General features: G+C 46.9%; 1 protein-coding gene and 1 non-coding gene across 4 annotated transcripts in view; both read left to right on the top strand.

Annotated features, from left to right (window-relative positions):
- The first annotated feature begins 1,063 nt into the window (after positions 1-1,063).
- Positions 1,064-21,857, top strand: part of ATG16L1 (autophagy related 16 like 1) — a 35,725-nt gene continuing 14,931 nt past the window's right edge. The window contains exons 1-10 of one of the 3 annotated variants that reach the window (XM_060624232.3): positions 1,064-1,358; positions 4,796-4,889; positions 8,950-9,055; positions 9,786-9,859; positions 10,683-10,934; positions 15,136-15,201; positions 17,225-17,311; positions 17,969-18,025; positions 18,234-18,281; positions 18,934-19,036. In XM_060624232.3, coding sequence (XP_060480215.1) covers positions 1,244-1,358; positions 4,796-4,889; positions 8,950-9,055; positions 9,786-9,859; positions 10,683-10,934; positions 15,136-15,201; positions 17,225-17,311; positions 17,969-18,025; positions 18,234-18,281; positions 18,934-19,036 — 1,002 coding nt within the window. In that variant the 5' untranslated portion in view covers positions 1,064-1,243. The remainder of the gene's footprint in view (positions 1,359-4,795; positions 4,890-8,949; positions 9,056-9,785; positions 9,860-10,682; positions 10,935-15,135; positions 15,202-17,224; positions 17,312-17,968; positions 18,026-18,233; positions 18,282-18,933; positions 19,037-21,857) is intronic. The other 2 variants (XM_060624233.3, XM_060624234.3) reach the window with 2 other exon arrangements.
- On the top strand, positions 19,975-20,249 carry LOC132674106 (small Cajal body-specific RNA 6). The gene has a single exon (XR_009608416.2).

Here is a 21,857-nt window from a genome sequence, read left to right as displayed (position 1 = left end):
AGGAAAGGCTTTTTTATCTGTCTCTGAAGGAGCTTCCACTGGACTTAAGACATTGGAAGAGAAGCCCGGTTCTGATACTCCTTTCCTCTCCCCTGGCCTCCTATTTTGTCCAATTCCATTTCATGCAGTAAATTCACTAACTTGTTAAAGGCAAATGAAACTCAGACGATTCTATTACAGACCATTTCCATTCTGAGTTGACAGATGCCATCTTCTCAAGAAACTGTCTTCCACTGACCATTTTCAGTATCTACTGGCAAACTGGCCTTTTCCTCTTGTTTACATTCCGCACCCTTAGATTATCTTCTAAGAACCCATTTACTGTTAGATCATAGATAATTTCTAGGCTTCTAATCTTTAACATAGCCAATCTATTTACATTTTTCTTTAACCGTTCTTTGCATTCCATGTCTTCGTTGTAAAAAAAAAAAAAAAAAAAAAAAAAAAAAGTTCCCAAGGGCAACGGGACACGCTTGCTAAAGTATAGCGCAGCCAGACTTTGGGTAGGCCTTGGAAGATACCGGCGGTCTAGGTGAAGTTAGGCTTGCAATATACCAGGTACAGTACGGTGCACACTGCATTACATAGGTTATTCCTTTTAATCCTCACGGCAACCCTGTGAGGTAGATATCAGCTACCCGTAACGGGTAGCTGTAACCCGTAACGGGTCCCCGTTTTACAGATTAAGAAATTGAGGCTTAGTGAGGTTGCCGCTCATCTACAGCTACTAAGTGGGGAGTGGCTCCCACTTCTGCTTGTAAACGACGCGATGAAGAAAAGGGAGGCAGGCCAAGAAAAATATAAATCGCGGGGCGGGGGGGGGGGGGGGGGGGAAGGCAGAGAAGTTAACTTAAACTGGCGGGCGGCACCCTCCCGGTCTCCTTCCCGCCCGCAGCTGAACTTCCAGCGTAGCCCGCACGCCTCCCAGCGGCCGCTTCCCTGCACCCTGCTCTTCCGGCCTCGGGAGGGCGTCAATACCCAGCGCCTCGCGCCGCCAGCGGCCTCGCGCGTGCGTGTGGCGTAAGGCGTCGGGTGAGGAGGCGGGTCTTCCGGCCCAGATTCAAACCATTTCCTGTAGGAGCCGGAAGACCGTCCCGGACGGCGTTCGGGGCGGCCTGTGTGTGGAAGCGAGCTCTGGGCCGCCGGCCTTCGCGCGCCGGCTAGTCGCCCCATGCCGCGGGCTGCGGCCGCCAGTCCCCGCTCGCATTGGCGGTGCTGAGGCGCCGGGGCGACAGCGCGCGAAATGTCGTCGGGCCTCCGCGCCGCCGACTTCCCCCGCTGGAAGCGCCACATTTCGGAGGAGCTGAGGCGGCGGGACCGGCTGCAGAGGCAGGCATTTGAAGAGATCATCCTGCAGTGTGAGCGGCGGGCGGGTGCGGGGAGTGGGCGGGCGGGGCCCCACAAGAGCCGGCGGGAAGCCGAGGCCGAGCCCTGGCGACGCCCGCGCGCCTTGTGGCCGCCCCAACCCTTTTTTGGATCTTATTCTCTTTCACTGTAGACGGTTTCCCTACTAAACTGTGTGTTCTCCAGGGGCAGGCACCGTTCGCGCTTGTGCTTGGAAATCCAGCAGCCGCGCTTTGTGTACTTGAATAGGCTCCGGAAACGGCCCGTCTCGGGCCTCGTGTTATGAAACGGTCACCGACTTTAAGCCTTAACTCGCACAACTAATGTTGTCCTCTTAGTGTAATGAAATGTTCAGCCTTGGAGTCCTCAGACCTCTTGTCTTTACTCCACCTCGGTGTTCTTTAACTGATACAGGGTTTGAGTCTTACTGTTTAGGTGGGACGTTGTAGTCTTTACTATTACTGAAAACTTCAATATGAAAGAGGTGGGTTCCTCCTCTCTCCACCCCTCTGCAATTTGAGGACAAAAGTGTTTGTACCCTTAGATGAGTCCTAATGAGCATTTCTTTGCCCCCTTCCTAATTTTACCTAACTGATGACACATTTGGGGGAAGAAATGGGCCCTTTTCAGTCCTATGGTTCCATCTGCCCTTTGGAGAAAAGTCTGGAGTTAATGTCGATGATGAGGTTCAAAGCAATAGAGGTATTGAATTCTGACTGTGCTAAATCAGTGGTTCCCTATCTTATGTGCACGTTGGTATGACGTGGATCTTTTAAGAATTAAAAAGCCCAGACCGATTAAATTGCCGTATTTAGGGTGGGACAGAGGTATGAGTGGTTTTTGGTGCTCCCCAAGTATTTCTAATACGTGGGCTAGTTTGAGTGCTGTGGTAAATATGTGGTATGTGTTATTTCACTTCATCTTCTTGAAAGTTCTATGAGGCAGGTCCTAGTGTTGCCTTAGGAAACCCAGGCTAAGGGATTAAGTATTTCTTTGGGGAGGCATGCAGATTCGTGTTGGAGTCTGGATTTGAACACGGATGTGATGGGTCCTAACTTTTGCATTAAAAAAAATTTTTTTTTAAATGTTTATTTATTTTTGAGAGAGTGAGACAGAGCATGAACGAGGGAGAAACAGAGAGAGAGGGAGACACAGAATCTGAAGCAGGCTCCAGGTTCTGGGCTGTTAGCACAGAGCCCGACGCAGGGCTCGAACTCACGAACCATGAGATCGTGACCTGAGCGGGTCAGATGCTTAACCGACTGAACTACCCAGGAGCCCCTGCATTTTGTTTTTCTCACTGGAGCCCCCAAGAAATGACCCTTCCTTGCTTTCGCTGAATCCACCCTCTTAAAAAAGATGGGAAGGAAAGAGAGGTGATGTGCTGTTGTGCGAATTCCTTTTACCCTAAGAGATGTGGCTGCCAGAAGCACAGGAAACCCTTCCAACTCAAACGCACATGGGTTACATAAATTCAGGTGGTCAGGTATTTATTGAATGCTTAATCTTAAAAGCTAACACGTACCGAAAGTCACATTGGACTGGAAGTCTGACTCCACACCTTGCTGAACTTTTCACTTACCTTTCTGGGTCTGGTTTGCTGCATCTATAAAATGCAGGTGAAGCTTGCCCTGTCTGCTTCATAAAAACTGTGTGTGTGAGTGCTTTGAAAGCCATCTACATAACAGCCCATAAACAGAAGTTGCTTGTAATTGTACTGACAGAGATCGAATGGTTTTTCTGCATTGAAAATGGACATTTTGATGGGGTGGGGGGGATGTAGGAGGAAAGTCGGAAGGAGACCATCCTGGAGAGGGAACCCATCATTAAATAGCTGTAGTCAGTAGCGCATGCCTGAGGGGCTAGGAGCCCCGACTGAGATGAGAGGTAGTTAGAGGGCTGGAGAGCAAGACAACCTTTGCCTGTTAAGTTTTTCTCTTTGACATTTGGGAGGTCACTTCCAGTTTGCCTTCCACTCCTTCTTGCCTTCCCAGGCCAGTCAAGTTCAGTTCCTGCCCGAGCCAAAAGAGAAAGACGAAAAGGGACTGTAGGGACAGGTGGCAGCTCTCCCTCAGCTGGATCCTTCTCTTTAGTGTGAAGAACTTTCAAGCAGGATCCCTCTGGAATGCCTCCTGTCCTTTTTAAGACCTGACTATCCCAGGGCACCCAGCTCTGGTGTGACACTTTAAAGACCTTATTAGAGCCCTTTGATGTGCGTGAACACCCAAGGTTGCAATCACATTTCCATGTTCTGTTGAACTGATGGATGAAATTAATGTAGACCAAGAGTATTTCTGTTTCTGTCCAGGAGTTCCATTTTCCACATGTAAAGGAGAAGTGGGGCTCAAGACTCTTTTAGAAGAAAGATAAGCCCTTCCGACAGGAGTACTCACTGGCACGAACCCTATCGAAATTTTGTTCTAGAGCGGTTCTGATCTCACACTTGTAGGATTTGTGACAACCCCCATCAAATGTAGCTATTCTGCAAGTGTCCCATGATCAATCTCTTGTTCTGCTCAGTGCCCCTTCCCCTCTTGCTAGTCCCCGTGGACTGTCATTCCTAACTACTTGTCATTTGAATTCCTGCGCCATGCTTCCTGTCACTTTTGTTACTTTTCAGAAAGAAAACTCAGTTTCTCTCTTAAGTTCTCCACTCGTGTGTTCTTGACACGTTAGCATCTTGCAGCCAGTCGCCTGAGCAAGGAATTTCAGGATAATCTTTGACTTCTTATTAGTAAATCTCCATTCATGTCACTGCCTGCTTTTCAAATCTGTTAATTCACCACTGCCAGTAAGAAAAGGTCTGAGTTTTTCATTCTGCTCGTTCATGTGTTGGCTGGCTCCAAGTTTTCATTTCTAGCCACTTAACCAGATAACTGCCTGCCCTCCTGCCTGGACTCCACCATCTTCACCCGTAAAACCATCCAGGCAAATGAGGGAAGATCACTCTTCTGTTCCCTTTTATGCTTGACCCTCTGTTATACTTGAGCTCCTTGAGGTCAAGGACTTTTCATAGTTGTATCTCTAGTGCCCAGATCTAAAAATTAAATTTTCCAAATGTAATAATACAGTAAAGCTGTTTCACATTGCTTAGAGGTGTGTAACGTGTCATTTTTCCATTGTATTTGGTTGTGGTTTTTGTCTCGCTTTATTTTTTTACTCCTATGATTAAAAACAGGTAAGTGGGGGACATTCTTGCAGCGAAGTTTCCACGGGTTCCTTTGACTGGGTTGCTCATGCTTAGGCCAAGAAGCATCGAAGGAGCGTATGTTCCTGGGTTTTGAACGGTTGCTACCATTGCTGTCAAAGTGCAGTACCTAGGACTTTGAGGCCTCTTGAAAATGAAACCTATCTAGTCTTCTGGTTGTTTTTTTGGTCCAGATCTTTATAGGATAATAAGTAGTAATAAAGTGTGCACCGTTAAAAATTTTTTTCTTCTCTTTTTTAACAGATAACAAGTTGCTAGAAAAGTCAGATCTTCATTCAGTGCTGGCCCATAAGCTACAAGCTGAAAAGCATGACGTCCCCAACAGGCATGAGATAAGGTATTTTGGAACTGTCCTGTATCGCTTGTGTCTCTTCAGCAGAAACGTGTCTCTGTTTAGTTGTCACTGCTCGTTTAGAGGCGAACAGAATACCGCGTCTGTGCTCCAGTTTGTGTCTGCTCCTTTCAAATACGAACTTCTGAAGCCAAGTACCTAAAATTCTTTTCTGAAGGTGTATGCCCACCCAGAAGGCTTAGCAGTAGGTGCTGTGAGCTTGAGAAGTTGCTCAAGGCAGGTAACTGTGCCAATTCCTTCTTCAGCCTCGGGGTCCACTTTTTCTGAATAATCACATCAGTAAGCATTCTTGAGCAGATTTACACGAATCTTGTTAATACTGGATTATATCCTGGTGCATAAACATATAAAGTGCTTCGTATATAGAACAGGTCTATTTGATCCTTTTTAGTTTGGTGGATTTCAACATATTTTAATAGAGTGTGAAATTAAGCTAGCTGGTGGCAACAAGCTTTTTTTTTTTTTTTTAAGAAAGAATAGGAGAAATCTGCATTTTAACAGAAAGGGTAAGTTGTTTCATTAAACATGCAAATATGTGTTCATAATGGGAAGTTTGATATGTTTACTTGGGTTATTCATGTAAACTGTATTTCTTTTTGGGGGGTATGGTCCAAGAAAATCTAATAGCCAGACTTAAGCAAAAGCAGTTTACCATAGAATCATTCTGTAGTGTTATTATCTTTTCCATGTTTATCACATTTGCATATTACATATGAGAGTTTGTATGGGAATAGTTCCCATTATTGCTCTAAAATCTATATACTTTTTTGCCTATCCGTTAACATTTACCAACAAAAACAAGTTGGTAGTAATTCAGCGATTTTTTTTTAAACCCAGAAATGTGAGGTGTGGCTGAATTTATTTATCTCTGTAGCTAAATCTGCTGTATAACCATCTGCCATCCATGTTTCCTCATTTCACAAGATGGTCTCCCAGCACACCAGAGTGGGCAAGAGGAACAGATGGCCCAGCCCAGGGTTTGTCCTTGCTTAATAATAAATTCAAGAGATCCTGCCTGACTGTGGCCGGGGTGGGGGGTGGGGGGCAGGCGTGAGGGGAGGGGGGCCTACTGTAGTATTTAAAATATTAGTTGCAGTGTTCTGGTCAATTTTAGGTGTAGAAAATGCCATTTTACCTTTTTCATCTAAATTCAGTCAACTGAAAACTTGTAATACTTTGTTTCTATGTAGTTAGATTCTGGGTGATTATACTTTATTCTTTATTGGTCAGCCAAGCTTATTTGTTTGGAAAGGTGCAATAAACAAATACACAGTAATTCTTTTGACTATCACTGGAGTGGTAATTTAGTTGGAGGTCCTTCCTTTCCTACAAACTTGAGCCCCTAATCAGGCCTCTCCTCCTGACCGCCTTGTTTCTATTAATGGTGTTCTTATTTTCCACAAGTCATCTATGATTCCTTTTTCCCTCAGTATCCTGCCCCTCCTTGTTGGTAGTCACCCACTCAGGCATGCTCATTTTTCACTCACAGCCTCTTAATGCATCTGTCCCTTCATCCGGTGGGGAGACTAGCTCAAGGGGTGTTTGATGGTGTCGTAAGGGTGTTTGCAGAAGATGGGCCTGGTTGTTTCCTTCTGCCTTCTGGCTCCTTAAGTTCTGCCTGTCTCATCCTAGTTATTCTTAAAACGCTACTGCCCATGCTTAAAAAGCTTTATCTGGATCAATTATCTGTGTCTCTTCTGAAGTGTTTTAATCCCTTTGCTTTCTGAATAGGTTAACATTAAACTCCTCAGCCCAGAAATCGTTCAGTCCTGTCTTTGTGTGTGTGTGTGCGCTTCCTGGACCGCAGCATCTGGCAGAATTGTTAGAAATGCAGAATCTTGGGCCCCCGACCAGACTTCCCGTTTCAGAAACTGGGGGTGCAGGGATGAGGGTGGTAAGGCCCACCATAATCTGTAATTAGGTGATCCTGAGAACTACTGCTTTAGACCATGGCTGCCCAGGAGTCCTTGTCAGCTAGCTGCGTCACCTGAGGGGTACAATGAGTGGCCTGATGCTAGCGTCCTAGAAGAAGGGGCTAGTTTTACATTTGCGTATTGCCCATTGCTTTGCATTAAAATAAGAGGATTTAGTACAAATAATTTCTAGTCTTTCTGCCTAGTTTAGGATGGTTTCTTGTAAAGCGTTCCACTTTCTAATCTCTTGGCTTCGACTTCATGGGCTAAAATTGGGGAAGGATTAAGTTGCCTCAAAGGATGAGGTATTAGGATGTGCTTAGAACATGTGATAGAAATAGCTTTAGACATCAAGGGTAAAGCGAGGAGGGACTGTCATGCTGCTGCTCCCTTTTCCCTCTGGTTTGTTACAGGGCAGACAGAGGAGGCTGTTCTCCCCCCTCCCTTTGGGTGCTGGTGTCCTACTTTTCCAGCATCTTCCTCTTCTCCATCTTGTGCTTTTCCTGGGTGATGGTTTAAACGTCTGACTATCATCTGATGGTTCTCATCTGTAGCTGCAACGGAGACCCCAGCCCTGAACTGGAAGCCCACAGTTCAGTCATCTGCTGTTTCTGAGAGAGGATGTAAACCCTTGTGAAGTCTCCAAAACCACATTGACCCTGAGAGAATCTGAACTCAGTTCTTCGGTTTCAGACATAATCTGTTTGCTGACAGCTTCTACTTGCTCTCTTTGAGCTTGGACCTCTTTACGTGACGTGCAGACTCTGACACCCGGTGTCCACTCCACACACCAGCTTGGGTGTCCAAACCGCACTCTTCAGGCCTCCCCCGAAGCCTGCTTCCCCCCCGAGTCCTAACCATCTCAGTAGGTGGCACCTGTGTTTCATCAGTTGCTCCCAACGCCTTGGAGTCCTCATTGACTGTGGTCTTTCTCGTAGACTCCACAGCCAAGTCCAAGGCAAATCCAAGGACTCTCTTCGGAAAGGATCTAGGATCTGACCACCTCTCACTCCCTCCGCTGCTACCACCTCGACGTGAGCTGGCCTGTGTAACAGCCTGCTAACTGATCTCCCTGTTTCTACCCCTGCCCCCCTGCAGTCAGCAACCATAGCTGTGCTTTTAAAGCATACGTTACTCTTCTGTTCACAGCACGACAGTGGCTTCCAGTCATGCCTAGGAAAAGTCAAGGTCCGAAGAGGGGCCTGGGAGGCACTGCGTGATGGCCCCACCTCCTCCCTGACCGTCTTCTCTACCCTCCTGCACGCGGGGCTCCTCTCACACTCTCCCGAGTGCACCAGTTGTGCCGCTGCCTCCGAGCCTTTCCAACACTTGACGTTTCTTCTGTGCGTCAGGCTCCAGCCCCTGGGGGCTGCATAGCTTGCTCCTCACTTCTTTCCAGTCTGCAGTCATGTGTCGCCTCCCAGAAGCCTTCGAGTGCCCTAAATAGAACAGGACCCCTGTTGCTGTGTTCCCCTCTTTACCCTTAGTTTCTCTTCACATCTGACCATCTGACTTCATGTATTTACTTGTCTGTTGTCTGCTCTTAACTGGTTATCAGTTGCACAAGGGGGCGCCTGGGTGGCTCAGTCAAGCATCCAACTTCGGCTCAGGTCATAATCTCGGGGTTCGTGGGTTCAAGCCCTGCATCGGGCTCAGTGCTGACAGCTCAGAGCCTGGAGCCTGCTTCGGATTCTGTGTCTCCCTCTCTCTCTGCCCCTCCCCTGCTCACGGTCTGTTTCTCTCTCTCAAAAAAATTTTTCACTTGCATGAGAGCAAAGCTTTGTGTTCACTTCCTTCTTCCAGCTCTAAGGTCTGTGCCTGGCATAAATGGACCTTGTCTTCTCCATATTTACCTAAACTTCATCTGGAACCCATGCTTTGTTCCTGACACGACCAGTGTTTGGGTTGTGGCTGGTTTATTTTACCAAGTGTCTCATGTTTCCTGCCTTCTAGAACTCCATTGCTTGGAGGAACTGAACTGCTTTACTGGCTACGTTGTCACGTGCAGGTTTGAAATTCTGAAGTTACTGTTCACTGCCTGATCGAAGAGGTTTGAGGTCTGATTTTTTTTTTTTTTTTCCTTTCCTCTCTTTTTTGCACGTTCTCTTCGTCTTCCTGGTTTGGGGATTTAGTCCTGGCCACGACGGTGCATGGAATGATAGTCAGCTACAAGAAATGGCCCAGCTGAGGATTAAACACCAAGAAGAACTGACTGAATTACACAAGAAACGTGGGGAGGTACCGATAGCCGCTCCCCATCTGTCTTCTGCTCTGTGCGGGCCCTGTGGTGGGGGAACAGGTGGGCAGGCACACTAGAATTAGCAGCCATCCCAGCTGCCTGTGGCATCGGCCTGTCTCTGAGAACGCAGCATCAGGAAAGGTGAGGTCTTCCCCTCCACCAGCAGAAGGGTGAGCCCGTGGGATAGCTGCTGGTTGCCACACTCACAGGTGGCATGACAGGTAGAAGTGGAGAAATCTCGAAGGAAAGAGCTTGCTGCTTGTTCTACCGAAGGTCTAATACCTTCCTAAAGCATTTGAGAGTGAACCCTGCAATTTCAGAAAAGTTCATTAGAAAGAAGGAAAAAGTTCTGGGCTGTGTTTATCCTGGGTGGTGGTCTGATGGCAAATTGTAAAAAGAAAAAGTTATCAGTTCAGCTCAGTTGATCATTTTATCAGCTGAAGGGTTTGAAAAGGTGGCCAGCAGGGGTGGGGGGTGCAGACAGGTGTCCTCAGAGGGAACCTGTACCACTTCTCGTCTGCCCACGGCTGCTGTCGGCAAGAGGGGAGCCCGCATCGTTCCCATGAGTGTCCCCATTGACTCCTCTGCTCCTCGCTGCCACCTAGCTCGTTTCTTCTTGGTGCCTGGGCCCAATCCCACGGGCATCTTTTCTAGAGTAACCCACTGTTGTTTAGTTTCCAGCTGAGGTCCTGAAATCTCTCACTGATGAAAGTGTTCTTTCCTCCCCAGTTAGCTCAGTTGGTGATTGACCTGAATAACCAAATGCAGCAGAAGGACAGGGAGATGCAGATGAATGAAGCAAAGTGAGTAGAGGCGACCCTTCTGGGACTGGTCATGGGTTGCACTTGTCCTTTTACTGTCGGCCGGTGGGCGGGGCCGGGGGTGATGGCTGGTGGATGGGAGCCACACCGGGCTCAGCAAGAGTGTCATTTCTGTGCATGCACAGCCTACCTGCTCTAAGGGAGACAAAGGCAAGGACAGTGCCCTCCGTCTCCCAGGTTCCCAGCACACCCCTGGGAAGTACCCTTGGCCCTTGGGAGTGTTCCTGAAGCACTCATGGCTCTCCCTGTGGGCACTGCATATGGCAGCCGGTGTCTTCTGTGGTGGAGATGCGGCCAGCATATGTGAGTGTGTGGCCCTTGGGAACAGGGATGAGTTTGTGGGCAGGACTATTCTTGATCAGGGAGAAGCCTGGGATTCCCAGTCCTAGGACGTTTGAGCTGGAGGGGAGCCTGTCTTTCATCTGTGCCTTTTTCCCTTTCTCTGCAGACAGGGGTTTCCAGAGGTTTAGAAAGGCATCTTTGCTCCATGAATGATAGAATCAATAGAATGTGCAGAATTTCCAGCCTCCTCTTAAGCCCCCACTTTAGGCATCAAAGCTCCCTCTGGGGATCCTGCTTTTGTAGTCATTCATCATCTGGATGAATTTCACCCTACATATTTCCTCTCCTAATGGGCTTGTCCTGGAAACCACTGGGGCTGGGCTGGGCTAAGTAAGAGTCCTCCATGGCACCAGGTGTGCCGGCTGAGGTGATTGTTGGCGGCCCGTGCTCACGTACCTGGCCAGGGTCTCCGGCACAGGGCTCTCGCGTGGTGCCATTCCTCCTCTCCGTGTCTTGCTTTCAGAATTGCAGAGTGCTTGCAGACCATCTCTGACCTGGAGACGGAGTGCCAAGAACTGCGCGGTAAGCTTCAGGACCTCGAGAGAGCCAACCAGACCCTGAAGGATGAGTATGATGCCCTGCAGATCACGTTTACTGCCTTGGAGGAGAAACTGAGGAAAACTACTGAAGAGAACCAGGAGCTGGTCACCAGATGGATGGCCGAGAAAGCCCAGGAAGCCAACCGCCTCAATGCAGAGAATGAGAAGGATTCAAGGTGAGACATCAGTCCACTGTTAGTGGTTTCCGTTTTTGGGGAAGTAGAGCCTAGTTCTCTGAAAACAAAAAAACCTAAACCTGTAGCTCTGATGATGGGGGACAGGATGAGACAGTCAGAAAACACTATAGTCAAATTAGAAATAGCAGTGGTGGATATGGAAGAGATTTGCATTTATAAGAACACTTTTGTGGCTGAGCAGAGGATTACCTTCCAGAAGGGTTTTTGGCCTGTACAGTTTTTGCCAGTTTCTTTCAGTTTTCTAGGAGAAAAGCTGATTCATTCTTTCTTTTTTTTTTTTTTTTTTTTTTAAATGTTTATATTTGAGAGACAAGAGTGTGAGCAAGGGAGGGACAGAGAGAGGGAGACACAGAATCCGAAGCAGGCTCCAGGCTCTGAGCTGTCAGCACAGAGCCCGATGCAGGCCTTGAACTCATGAACCATGAGATCGTGACCTGAGCCAAAGTTGGATGCTTAGCCAACTGAGCCACCCAGGAGCCCCAGAAAAGCCAGTTCTTGAACAGTGTAAGGTAAAGCAGAATTCAAAAAAGATTGGAGTTTCCCCCACCCCTAACTTCATAAAACTGTCCAGACCCATACGAGGTTCTTGCTAGTATACAAGAGATCTAATCTCGCATGAATATAGATGGGAAATTCCAAAGTCTCAAATTTCACTAGTACTTTTTTTTTTCCTACTAGGATTTATCCCAGGAATGGAAAGATGTTTCATTAGGAGATCAATTAAGTCTATCACCTTGCATGGTAAACAGTATGACCACTTTAGTAGATCCCCAAAATGCCATTTGTTCAGACTCAGTTCCCAGTCCTGATAAAAACCCTTAAACTTGGAACGGAAGCTTTTAATAAAAACACCTGTCTGCAGCCAGTAGCTGATGGTGTACTTAACGGGGAAGCCTCCCATCTCAGACCCCAGGAGTCCGTCTCAGTGGAGGGAAATGTGTGTTGAAAATTCCCACAGAGTCCCTAACACATCAGAACCAGGACACGGAACGCAAGGTGCTAGAAGCAGCGGGTGGGGGTGGGAGAGGGGTCATGCTGATCCACCTAGAAAGCCTAAGAAAATCCCCCGAGAAAAACTAGCACTTAGTGTTCACCAGAGCTTGGAACATACGATTTTAAAGCCCTGGGTCAGTAGTTTAGAATTTGAAAAGATTGTTGCCGTTAATAATCTAAGAGAATGAAAATAGGAAAAGGTCTTGAAGAGTAATAGTGATAGTTACTCCTACCAAATAACATATTCAGGTAGTTTTCAGAATCTACGTAAAAACTGAAACCATGAGGTAGAAGTAAAAAAACCTGGTTATCTGCTATTGTATGAAAAATTCCTAAGTAGTATGAGGACTTTCTAAACATTAAAAGTAACAGAAAAAGTGGACTGTGTAAAATTTTCAGATTTCTTAAAGTCAGAGAACACAAAAGCAACCAATGGGACATGTGATTGTCAAGTAAATCTCCTGATATGGAATTGGATTAAGGAGTAGGCGAGCCCTTGCACAGGTGGGAAGTGCAGGAGGTTCGCAAAAGCACGAGCGCATGTGGTCCGTCCATCTGGCCCCCACGGGCTTGGGAAGGAGACGAAAAGCGCCTTCACGTTGCTCGTGGCCAGCCCGTTCCACCACCTCCCGAAGGGCACCCGGGCAGGACCTGAAAAGTGTTCCCACTTTTTGGGCTTCATCCTAAGCTGGTACGGAGACATGGTCACGGATGTTGTTTTGTGACGGCACATTATTCATAGTGAAGAAGCACTAGAGCCCTTGGGGGAGAAATAAATAGGGATATTTTCCTCCAGTGGGATTTTACAAAGTCATCTAAAAATACATGTTTTAGGAATACTTAGTGATGTGAGAAAATGGATAAAATTAATGCAACTAAAAATAGGATGGGAAATGTTTTCATAGAACATCTGAAATTTGAATGAAATCAGATGATTGAAAGGAATTATGTTGTTAATGGTGTTTAGTTCTGGGTGGTGAGAATGTGGCTTTTGTTTTCTCATTTTATACTTTTCTGTATTTTCTAACTTTAAGTTTCTGTTGCATTAAGAAAATTGAGCTGTCCTTTTGGATTCTGTCTCATATACTTTTTTTTTTCCTGTAAGATTTTATTTTATTTTTATTTCGTTTTTATTTTTTATTTTTAAAATTTTTTTAAATTTTAACTTGTTTTATTTTTTATTTTTTTAAAATTTACATCCAAATTAGTTAGCATATAGTGCAACAGTGATTTTGTAAGATTTTATTTTTTAAGTAATATGTACAACCAGCATGGGCAGCGTGAGGTTTGAACTTACAACCCCAAGATCAAGAGTCACATGCCCTGCGACTGAGCGAGCCAGGTGCCCCCGTGTTCACTTTAAGTAAAATAGCTCGGCCTCTGCTGTGGAGTCCTTAGGCAGCTTCAGGGTGGTGAGCTCCCCTGGGATGCCTGGAAGTCATAGTGTTGCATGTTGAACACCTGCCCAGGGAGAAGCAGGCAGGATGAGGAGCTTGGTCATCACAGCAGATGGGGGAATAATACAGACTTGCAGTTGAGAGTGGGATGAGAGCATGTTACATGTGTGCTCTAGTTCCTTCCTTTAGAATGTCCTCCTGCGGATATGCTGTCGGGGGTATTACCATCTGATTGTGTAGGCAGGGCCCGGGCTTTCTTTTCATTACTTTGCTCAGACTTTACTCCTTAGAAACTTTCCCTCCTTCCTGCCAATCCCCAGGTTAGATGTTCTCCTCCTAGCAGCCTTTGTTTACCTGATAGCGTGGCCCATTCCATGTTCTGACGTAGCTGTTCACGCTCTGCCGAGGTCTGTCCTCATGGTCAGGCACAGCGGCTGCCGTGTCACACACACTCGGGGAGTATCCAAGAAGGACGTTTCTTTTTGGCTCCTCTAATGAAGGCCGGGCTGCTGGTGTTCTCTCCTCCCTGTGACCCTCAGTCTGTCCTATGTCCCTTGCTTGCAGCAGGTGCCTTTCCAGTAGAGGAGGGTCCCACACCCCACCCTGACATCCCAGTTTCCCTCAAAGGTATCTCTTCCAGCGAAGAAGAAATTATTAAAGTTTGTCATTTGTCCTGTTCTCGTCTTCCAGGTAGAAAATCAAGAGTGTGATGCACTTTCTTAAGCTGCAGCCTCATCCCTTCCCAAGATTCAGATATGCTACCTAGGGAACTTTTCCCCGTTTTGAGAATTAGCGCTGTGATCGAAGCTTTACAAAAAGTTGCAGCAGAATTCTTGGCTGGGGCTTGATAGCAGTGCTAGAATTCTGCACTGGGGCATCTCCACATAAAGGGTAAAAACCACAAGAGATGAACTTGCCGTGGAAAAGAAAACAAGGCCAAGGTTAAAGGTTAGGGAGATCTTGAATTTAGGACTTGGGGAAAGACAAGAATTGTTCTGAGAAGAGGAAATAGTGGACTCAGCTGCTGACCACATTAAATTTTGTCTGCAGCCGAGACGTCTTGTGTCCAGCCCTGGTCAGTTGAAGCCATGTGCGTTCTGACAGTTCAAGAATCTCCTACCTCCGTTTCCTTATCTGTAAAATACTGCTTAATTTCAAAGCATTGTTAACGATTAAATGAGTTAAAACCTGGAAGTAATAATACCAAGCCAAGCAGAAGTAAATTCTAAGTAAATCTTAACTGTTACCATTCATGCTCTGGGTACATTGCTGCAGAAAGCCAGCTCTAGACCACCACTAACCCTGGATAAACCTGGTGTGCCTTTATGTCCTGAGAGGCCCCGGGTCATGACAGGCAGGCTTCTCCCTTGCTAGTTCATTCACTGCTTTCTCTAAGAACATAATCCCTCTTCTGGGCTTTGCTCTGGAATCCCTTAAGATAGGGTTCCTTACTGATGTTACTGGTGTGGGCTTGGGACTGTGGTAGCTTTGCCCAGGGCAGTTATGTTACTGTAGTTTATTTTTGAGTTTATTTTGAGAGGGAGAGCGAGAACCCCAAGCAGACCCTACACTGTCAGTGCAGAAGAGCCCGACGCAGGGTTCGAGAACCGTCAGATCATGACATGAGCTGAAAAGAGACGCTGAACAGACTGAGCTGCCCAGGTGCCCCCAGGGCAGTTATTTTAAATGTGCTGGATATTCAGATGTGTTATTGGAGCTAGAAGTTTATTGAGAGCCGAAACCCCATGCTTTCTTCAAGCAGATATAACCAGTGGGCTTTGTTTTAATAGGCGGCGGCAAGCCCGGCTGCAGAAAGAGCTTGCAGAAGCGGCGAAGGAACCTCTACCCGTTGAACAGTAAGTAGAGAAATTCCCGTCAAAACTGTGCTGTTAGTAATTTGATTCACTCTTTTAAAATGACTTTGTAATGTTTTTATTTCTGTAAAACCGTGTTATGGATTAGTGGAAAGAAAACTAAAAGGTTTAAGGGAGCAGATAAAAACCTACTCGTTCCCTCCCAGGAGGCACCTCTAGTGTGTGCTCCTCATCAGCCATGAGCGCGAGGTCTGACTTCCCTCACTCTGAACAGGTGACTGCTGCCTGCCTGCTGCTTTCCTCTCGACACTTTGATCCATTTTCTACCCCTCGTCGGGCCTGTTGCCCTGTATTGCCGGGCTGGGGTTCTATCTCTTGCTCTCCGTTCTTGGTTGGTGACTCCTGTAGGAGAAAGGTGTTCATACTGAGGCCCTGCTTTAGATTTAGAATATGTACATTTTTTTGTACTCCCAGATGTGGAAAATAAATCTGCAGTGTATTTTCCTGAAACTACAAAAAAATGATTGACCTAGAAATGACAGCTTTTCCGGAAACTACAAAAAATGATTGACCTAGAAATGACAGCTTATGGAAGCTGTTTATGCTGCCTCCTGATTGCAGCATAAAGAGGTGGCTGGGCATGACCCGACTCCGGTCCCGCATACTGCCCAGGATCTCACAGAACAGAGCTGAGCAAACCTAACCTAGGGGTGTCTGACCATAGAGGCCTGTTCTTAGTCTCTGTGCTTCCCACTCAGTAGGATTTCTGGGTCAAAGGCCGTGTCTATCTTTGAAGGGTTTCGATTACCAGTTGCCACATCCTGGTGTTTTCTTAGGGCCCTGGGCCTTTGCACCGTCTGAGTGTCCTCACGTTGTAGTATCTGAAAGTATTCACATAGGGTCAGCTCACGTTTGCTGCTCTGTTGTCGCCCTTGTGTGAACACGAGTGACTCCCCCAACCCACAACCTCGAAGAAAAGAAAGGCCAGCCTTGTTCTCTTTCTTCAGGCCTGCCTTTGGTCTCCCGACATCCCTGCCAAGACTGGGGTCAGTTGCATGGAGTCCTAAAATCAATAGCCAAGGAAAATGAATTTACTTTGACTTGGTCTAATTTGCTTGGTAACAAGTATATATTTACATAATCCAGATAATTAATCATGGAAAAATCTTGCTTTCAAGTTCTAAGGAGTCCAAATATTAGGTGATAAAGTCTTAGGTTGTTAGGTTTTATTACTTCTCCGTGAAGATTGCAACTCGGCAGGAGGTCATTAAGACCAAAATAATTACTTGCCTTCCCCTGAACCAGGAAGGGGAAGGGGAGGGGAGTGCCTTCCAGAGGCACTTTGTATCCAGTGGAATAAACAACAGTGCCTTTCTGTGGTTTGATTATCTTGTGGGACATGCGATGGACTGACTCCCAAGATGTCAGAAGGACCAAGTGTTTGAACACAACCACAAAATACCCAGAGTCAAAAATGAATTGGGTTTAGATTTTGCTTTCCCGTTTTTTAGTATGAAAGCACTATTTGAACCCGATAGTAACGCAGCCGCTGATTTCGTTGCTCTTCCAGTAGTCCTTCGTGTCCCCCTGGGCCTCCTCCCTACACTGCCCTTTTCTTTCTTGTACTCCATACCTGCCCCGGCCGTCCTCTGTGCCGCTCAGTCCATCTCACGGGACTGTATCGGGAGCACTGCAGTTCAGTGTGCGGGAGCCCTGCAGCTGTGAGCCAGACTTCTGGAAAGACTGTCCCTTGGCACGCCATGTTACAGACTTACTAAACCATTGTCGTTGCCTGCTGAGTGAGAGCTACGTTCACACCTCACAGGATCAAAAGATCGCTTTTCAAGTTATTTCCAGCTGCAATTCTGGATTTGATTTCAGCAGGTTAAATGTTCCTCTTAGTACGTTCAGAGTGTGGCCGCCCCTGGTCCTCCAGATAACCCTTGGCCGTCTCCGAGGCGCACAGGCCGTGAATAGGCGATGGTGACGACATTCGTAGAGCGGACTCGCCTCGGAGCTCCTGGTGAGCAGAATCAAAGACTCGGCCCCTTGCCTTTCTTTCCAGGGATGATGACATTGAAGTCATCGTGGATGAAACCTCTGATCACGCCGAGGAGACTTCTCCTGTGCGAGCCATCAGCAGAGCGGCCACGTAAGTGGATGGGGTGGGCCGGGAGAGGAGAGCTCGAGCCACAGTCTGACAGTACGTTTGTGGCCAGGACATGAGCAGCCTGATGCATCCGGGGCCCTCGCTGGAGCGCCCGGCCCCCCGTCCTAGGCATGGAGCGTGCGGGCTCCTGAGTGTCCCCGTCTTCCTCAGGTCACCTCTTAATGGGAGACAAGCTGTCCCTTCGTGCTGCCACTAGCTGTGAGGGGAGGCAGAAAAGAGTGTAGTGGTTTTCTGCAGGAGGGACAGGGACACCTTGTTGGGCAGATCAGACTGTTTACTTCTTACTTGGGTTCCAGGATTTTTTCTCTTTGCTAGAGCAGGACTGAAAGGGTGGGGATTGGTTATTTACAGACCCCTTGAGGTCAGATTAACTGTGTCCTTGTCTAAAGCACGATTTCCAGGACAGTTAACTTAATGTGTGGGAACCTTGTTTCTTTTAAAACTTGGAAGCTAGGTCCTCCCTCCTGCCTTCCCACTGTTTTCTGGTGGTTTGCTCCTCTGAAGGGTTTCTCAGCTGGGGTTTGGGGACTCCATGGGAAACATACTCCCAGATGTCTATTTTTGTGGACTGTGTTTTATTGATGAATGATTTGGGCAAAATGTTTCTAAGGTTTAAACCTATGCTCCCCTCCTCTTTAGTAAGCGACTCTCGCAGCCTGCTGGAGGCCTTCTGGATTCTATCACTAATATCTTTGGGTAGGTTAGAAAACCTTCACCTTTCCTTGTTAAATGTGTGTGGATATTCATAAGTATTATTTAGGATTTATCACCATTTTAAATGTACACCAAAATTTCAGTGGTGCTGAGATGCCTTAATTTCAGCTTTTCACTTAGCTTCTTCCTTTTCTCCTCCGTTTTCTTTATCTTACTCCCGCTGCGTGCTGATCTCTGGCCTTTCCTTTAGTCTGTCCGAGTCTCCCCTTTTGGGACATCACTCTTCTGATGCTGCCAGGTGAAAATACTACCCTCTCTTGGCCCGGCATGCAAGCGTGGCTCCTTGATAATCGTAATCGTGCTGATCACCGCTTCACCATCCCCCACCGCCCACCCCTCCCCGCCATGGTCGGATGTGCATGTGCACCCAGGCCGCTGTGCATGCTCCTAGGAGCGCTTCACCCTTTTGAGCAGGCGCTAGGTTGAGCTCTTTACCCAGCAGTCACGCTCTCATCCCTCTCTCCTTTGGCATGCATTTGACTCCTCCTTGGCCACGGTGTACGTTGAGGGTGATTATAAGTAGGCATAGATGTCACCTTGAAGTCATCTTACAAAAATACAGATGAGCTGCCTCTGAGCGGGCAGTTACAGTATGTTGAAAACGTTTCGTAGCAGCTTATTGACTGGGAAGCAATAGTTTGGGATTGCTTTTCGGTGTTGGGTTTTGGAGTCCATGAGTTAGCAAGCTGGAGAGTACAGGTATGTGCTGGAGATCTGTCCGGGTGTCATTTGGGTGAGGGTGCTTCTGATCGGGTGCATCACTCTGTGGTTTGGAGAGTCTAGGAGGGAGAAGAAGCTACTGCCAAAAGTCGTCTGTGAAGCCCTTCTGGGCGTTTGGTGGACATTAAACCCTGTGCAGTCCTAATAGTTTCCTTTATGTTACTTCTTAGGAGGCGCTCTGTCTCTTCCTTTCCAGTTCCCCAGGATAACGTGGATACTCATCCTGGTTCTAGTAAAGAAGTGAGGGTGCCAACGACCGCCATATGTGTCTTTGTAAGTATGGTTTAACCCCACTCCCAGCAAGCTTTGTATGGTAACAGAGCCTGACAGTTAAAGGATCCATTCTGTGCTGCAGCTAAGTTTCCTACCATCGTATTTGTAGCAATGGCGAGCTCTTACGCCTGTTGGCTCTGTCTGAAGGAAGGGATTGATACATTTTGCTTAGGTTCAGGGGGCAGGATTTATTGTAACCATTCTCTAATATAGGACTGGCTGAGAGAAATTGGTAACATGAGAGATGGGAAAAGGGAGAAGTGATTAGGGTTGGTGAGAAGTTACAGTCATGCAAGTAATTGTCGTCACCAGTTGGTTTCCATCTAGAGTGGAGATTCTGGTCAGTAGTCTGTTTTAGAAGGTTGATAAGGGCAGCTATTTGCTTCATGACTCTGCCCAAACCCGTGTGACTTGTGATTGTTAGGAGGAGTAAGGTTGGAAGCAGGAGACTGTCCTGGGCAGAGGCCACTCGATAGCCGGACTGTCAGCTGGAGTTCAGAGCTGGGTGCTAGTACCGAGGAGTAATTAGGTCCCCACTGGGGTGATTGAGCAGCACTGGGCCCAGCTTGGAGAAACACAGAGTACCTAGCTCAGGGCCAGCAGGCAGGAGGCTGGTGGGGACTGAAAGGCAGAGCAGGGCCCAGGTAGCTGGGCTGACTCTTGGATTGCATGGGGTGAGTTAGAGGAGCTCGCTTTCAGGGTAGAGAAAGACTCGCTGTCAAAATGGGATGGAATTTATATGGGGGAAACTTTCAGTTCCAGGCATAAGGAGGAACTCGGGAGGTTTCCACACCGCAAACTGGTTGAGTGGTTTAACCACCTTGTATGTTGTCAAGGGAGTCTCCCTCTCGATGAGGAGTTGAACTGAGACAGTCAAGACCCCTTCGGTTTCTCCTCCACCCCTGCGATTCCCTGACAGGCCCTAGGCACCCTGCGGAGGTCAGTGATGATTGGTAAAAGGTCTGATTGCACTAAACATCACAGCCCCTTCCCTGCCCTCACCTCCCAGCAGCCCATTGTTTCCTCCTGTCACATTTAAGTCCTGTGTACGGGGTAATGGAGCAGCTGATAGTTTGGGATTCTGTCAGTGTGTGTTTCTGAGAGTGAACAGTTCACAGCTGACAAATATCCGACAGAACCAGCCGTGCAGGAGATTGAAGAGTGGCAGCTATGGGTATGATGGTGCATGATCTCAAGTTTTCAATCTGAGACCTCCCAAGTAGAAAGCATAAAGAAGGAAAAGGAAGGGAGTCACATGGAGGCAAAAAAGGTTGGTCCCCCTACAGCTTTTCAGCAATTCAGAAGGGCTGAGGTGGGGGTGTCATCACCAGGGAGAATAATAGTAAGACAGTAATAAAGTGATGTTTCTGTCGCCATCACTTAATGGTCATGTTTCTGATAATATTTCAAGCATCTTTTTCAGTCCCAAGCAAATGTGACAGATTCTGTCTTCCCAAAATGATGTTTTCGGCAAGTGATTAATGACTTGGCTTATTGGTTGGTTGGTTGGTTGGTTGGTTGGTTTGAAGTTTATTCATTTATTTTGAGAGACAGAGGGGGAGGGGCAGAGAGCGAGAATCCCAAGGAGGCTCGGTGCTCAGTACAGAGCCCGACGCGGGGCTTGATCTCACGACCCACACGATCGTGATCTGAGTGAGTCCATATCAAGAGTCAGATTTTTAATTGACTGAGCCACCCAGGCACCTCAGTGATCTACTACTTGTGATCCGTGTTTTCCAGTCTTTTTTTCCCCCCTTTTAATTATAGAGATTTTCAAATCCAGAAAAAGAACTTCCGGTACCATCATCTGTCAGGCAGCTCTAGTTAGCCACGTTTGCCAGTCTTACTCTCTCGCCCACACACTTTACCGGAGCACTTCAAAGCAGATTGCAGACATCGTAGTTCATCCACAAAGGTTGCAGCATCTGTAGTCCTTTAAGAGAGGTTTTAGTGAATCTTCTCATATTCTTTTCTCCCATCTTAGGAGAGGATGCTTTCTACTCCGCTTCCCTTCCCATCCTGAACACAGAAAACATGCCACCTTTTCAGATTATTTGTTCTAGTTTGAATGCCAGTCTCAAAAATTTCCCTGTGAAGAATTTAAATTCTCCCAAAGTAACACCTATTTTATTGAAGGCCTTCTCGAGGTCAGGCACGGTCCTGGGTCACAAAACCTGCGGAAGTCTTTTCCTGTATGTGGGCAAACCGAGGCTTCGGGAAGCTAAGAAACTTGGCCGAAGTCACCCTGCTAGTACACATTAGAGAGCCATGTTTCCAGAACTGAATAGAATCCCCCTGTTACACTGATGTGTGTTGTAGCAGCAGGAATGGCATCCACTCGTATCAGGACTCCATGTTCAGATTACTCCTATTAGGAAAACCATAAAGGCTTTTTTTTTTTTTTTTTTTTTTAAATCATGAGAAGTCATGCTGTACTTCCACTAGATAAAGAGTTTAGTATGTGGCGTTAATATAATCTGGACCAAAAAAGGCAGTTAAATCAGAGGCTTACTTTTAAGCTATGAAGGTCATAGAATATAGATTGAAATTGCATTTTTCTTAAGAAGAAATAAAATTAAGGCAAAGACAAACTTTAGGTGGTGAATCTACACAGATTTTGATTCCTTTTTAAGAAGGTTGCTCTCTATTTAAAAAATGGAACTGTAACTTACAAGAATAAAATGGTAGCAGAGTCTCGGGGAACCCTAGGCTAGGAATCCAAGTTAGTTTATGAGTGATCTCTTTTATTTATGGATAAATGTCTAACACCTTTGGTTAGGCATCCAGAATGTTCGTTTGTATTGGGCTCGCTCTTCTCGAG

Source organism: Panthera onca, chromosome C1 (assembly GCF_046562875.1).
Source record: "Panthera onca isolate mPanOnc1 chromosome C1, mPanOnc1 haplotype 2, whole genome shotgun sequence".
Taxonomy (NCBI): domain Eukaryota; kingdom Metazoa; phylum Chordata; class Mammalia; order Carnivora; family Felidae; genus Panthera; species Panthera onca.
Note: the sequence above shows the minus strand (reverse complement) of the source record. Positions and strands in the feature narration are given on the sequence as shown.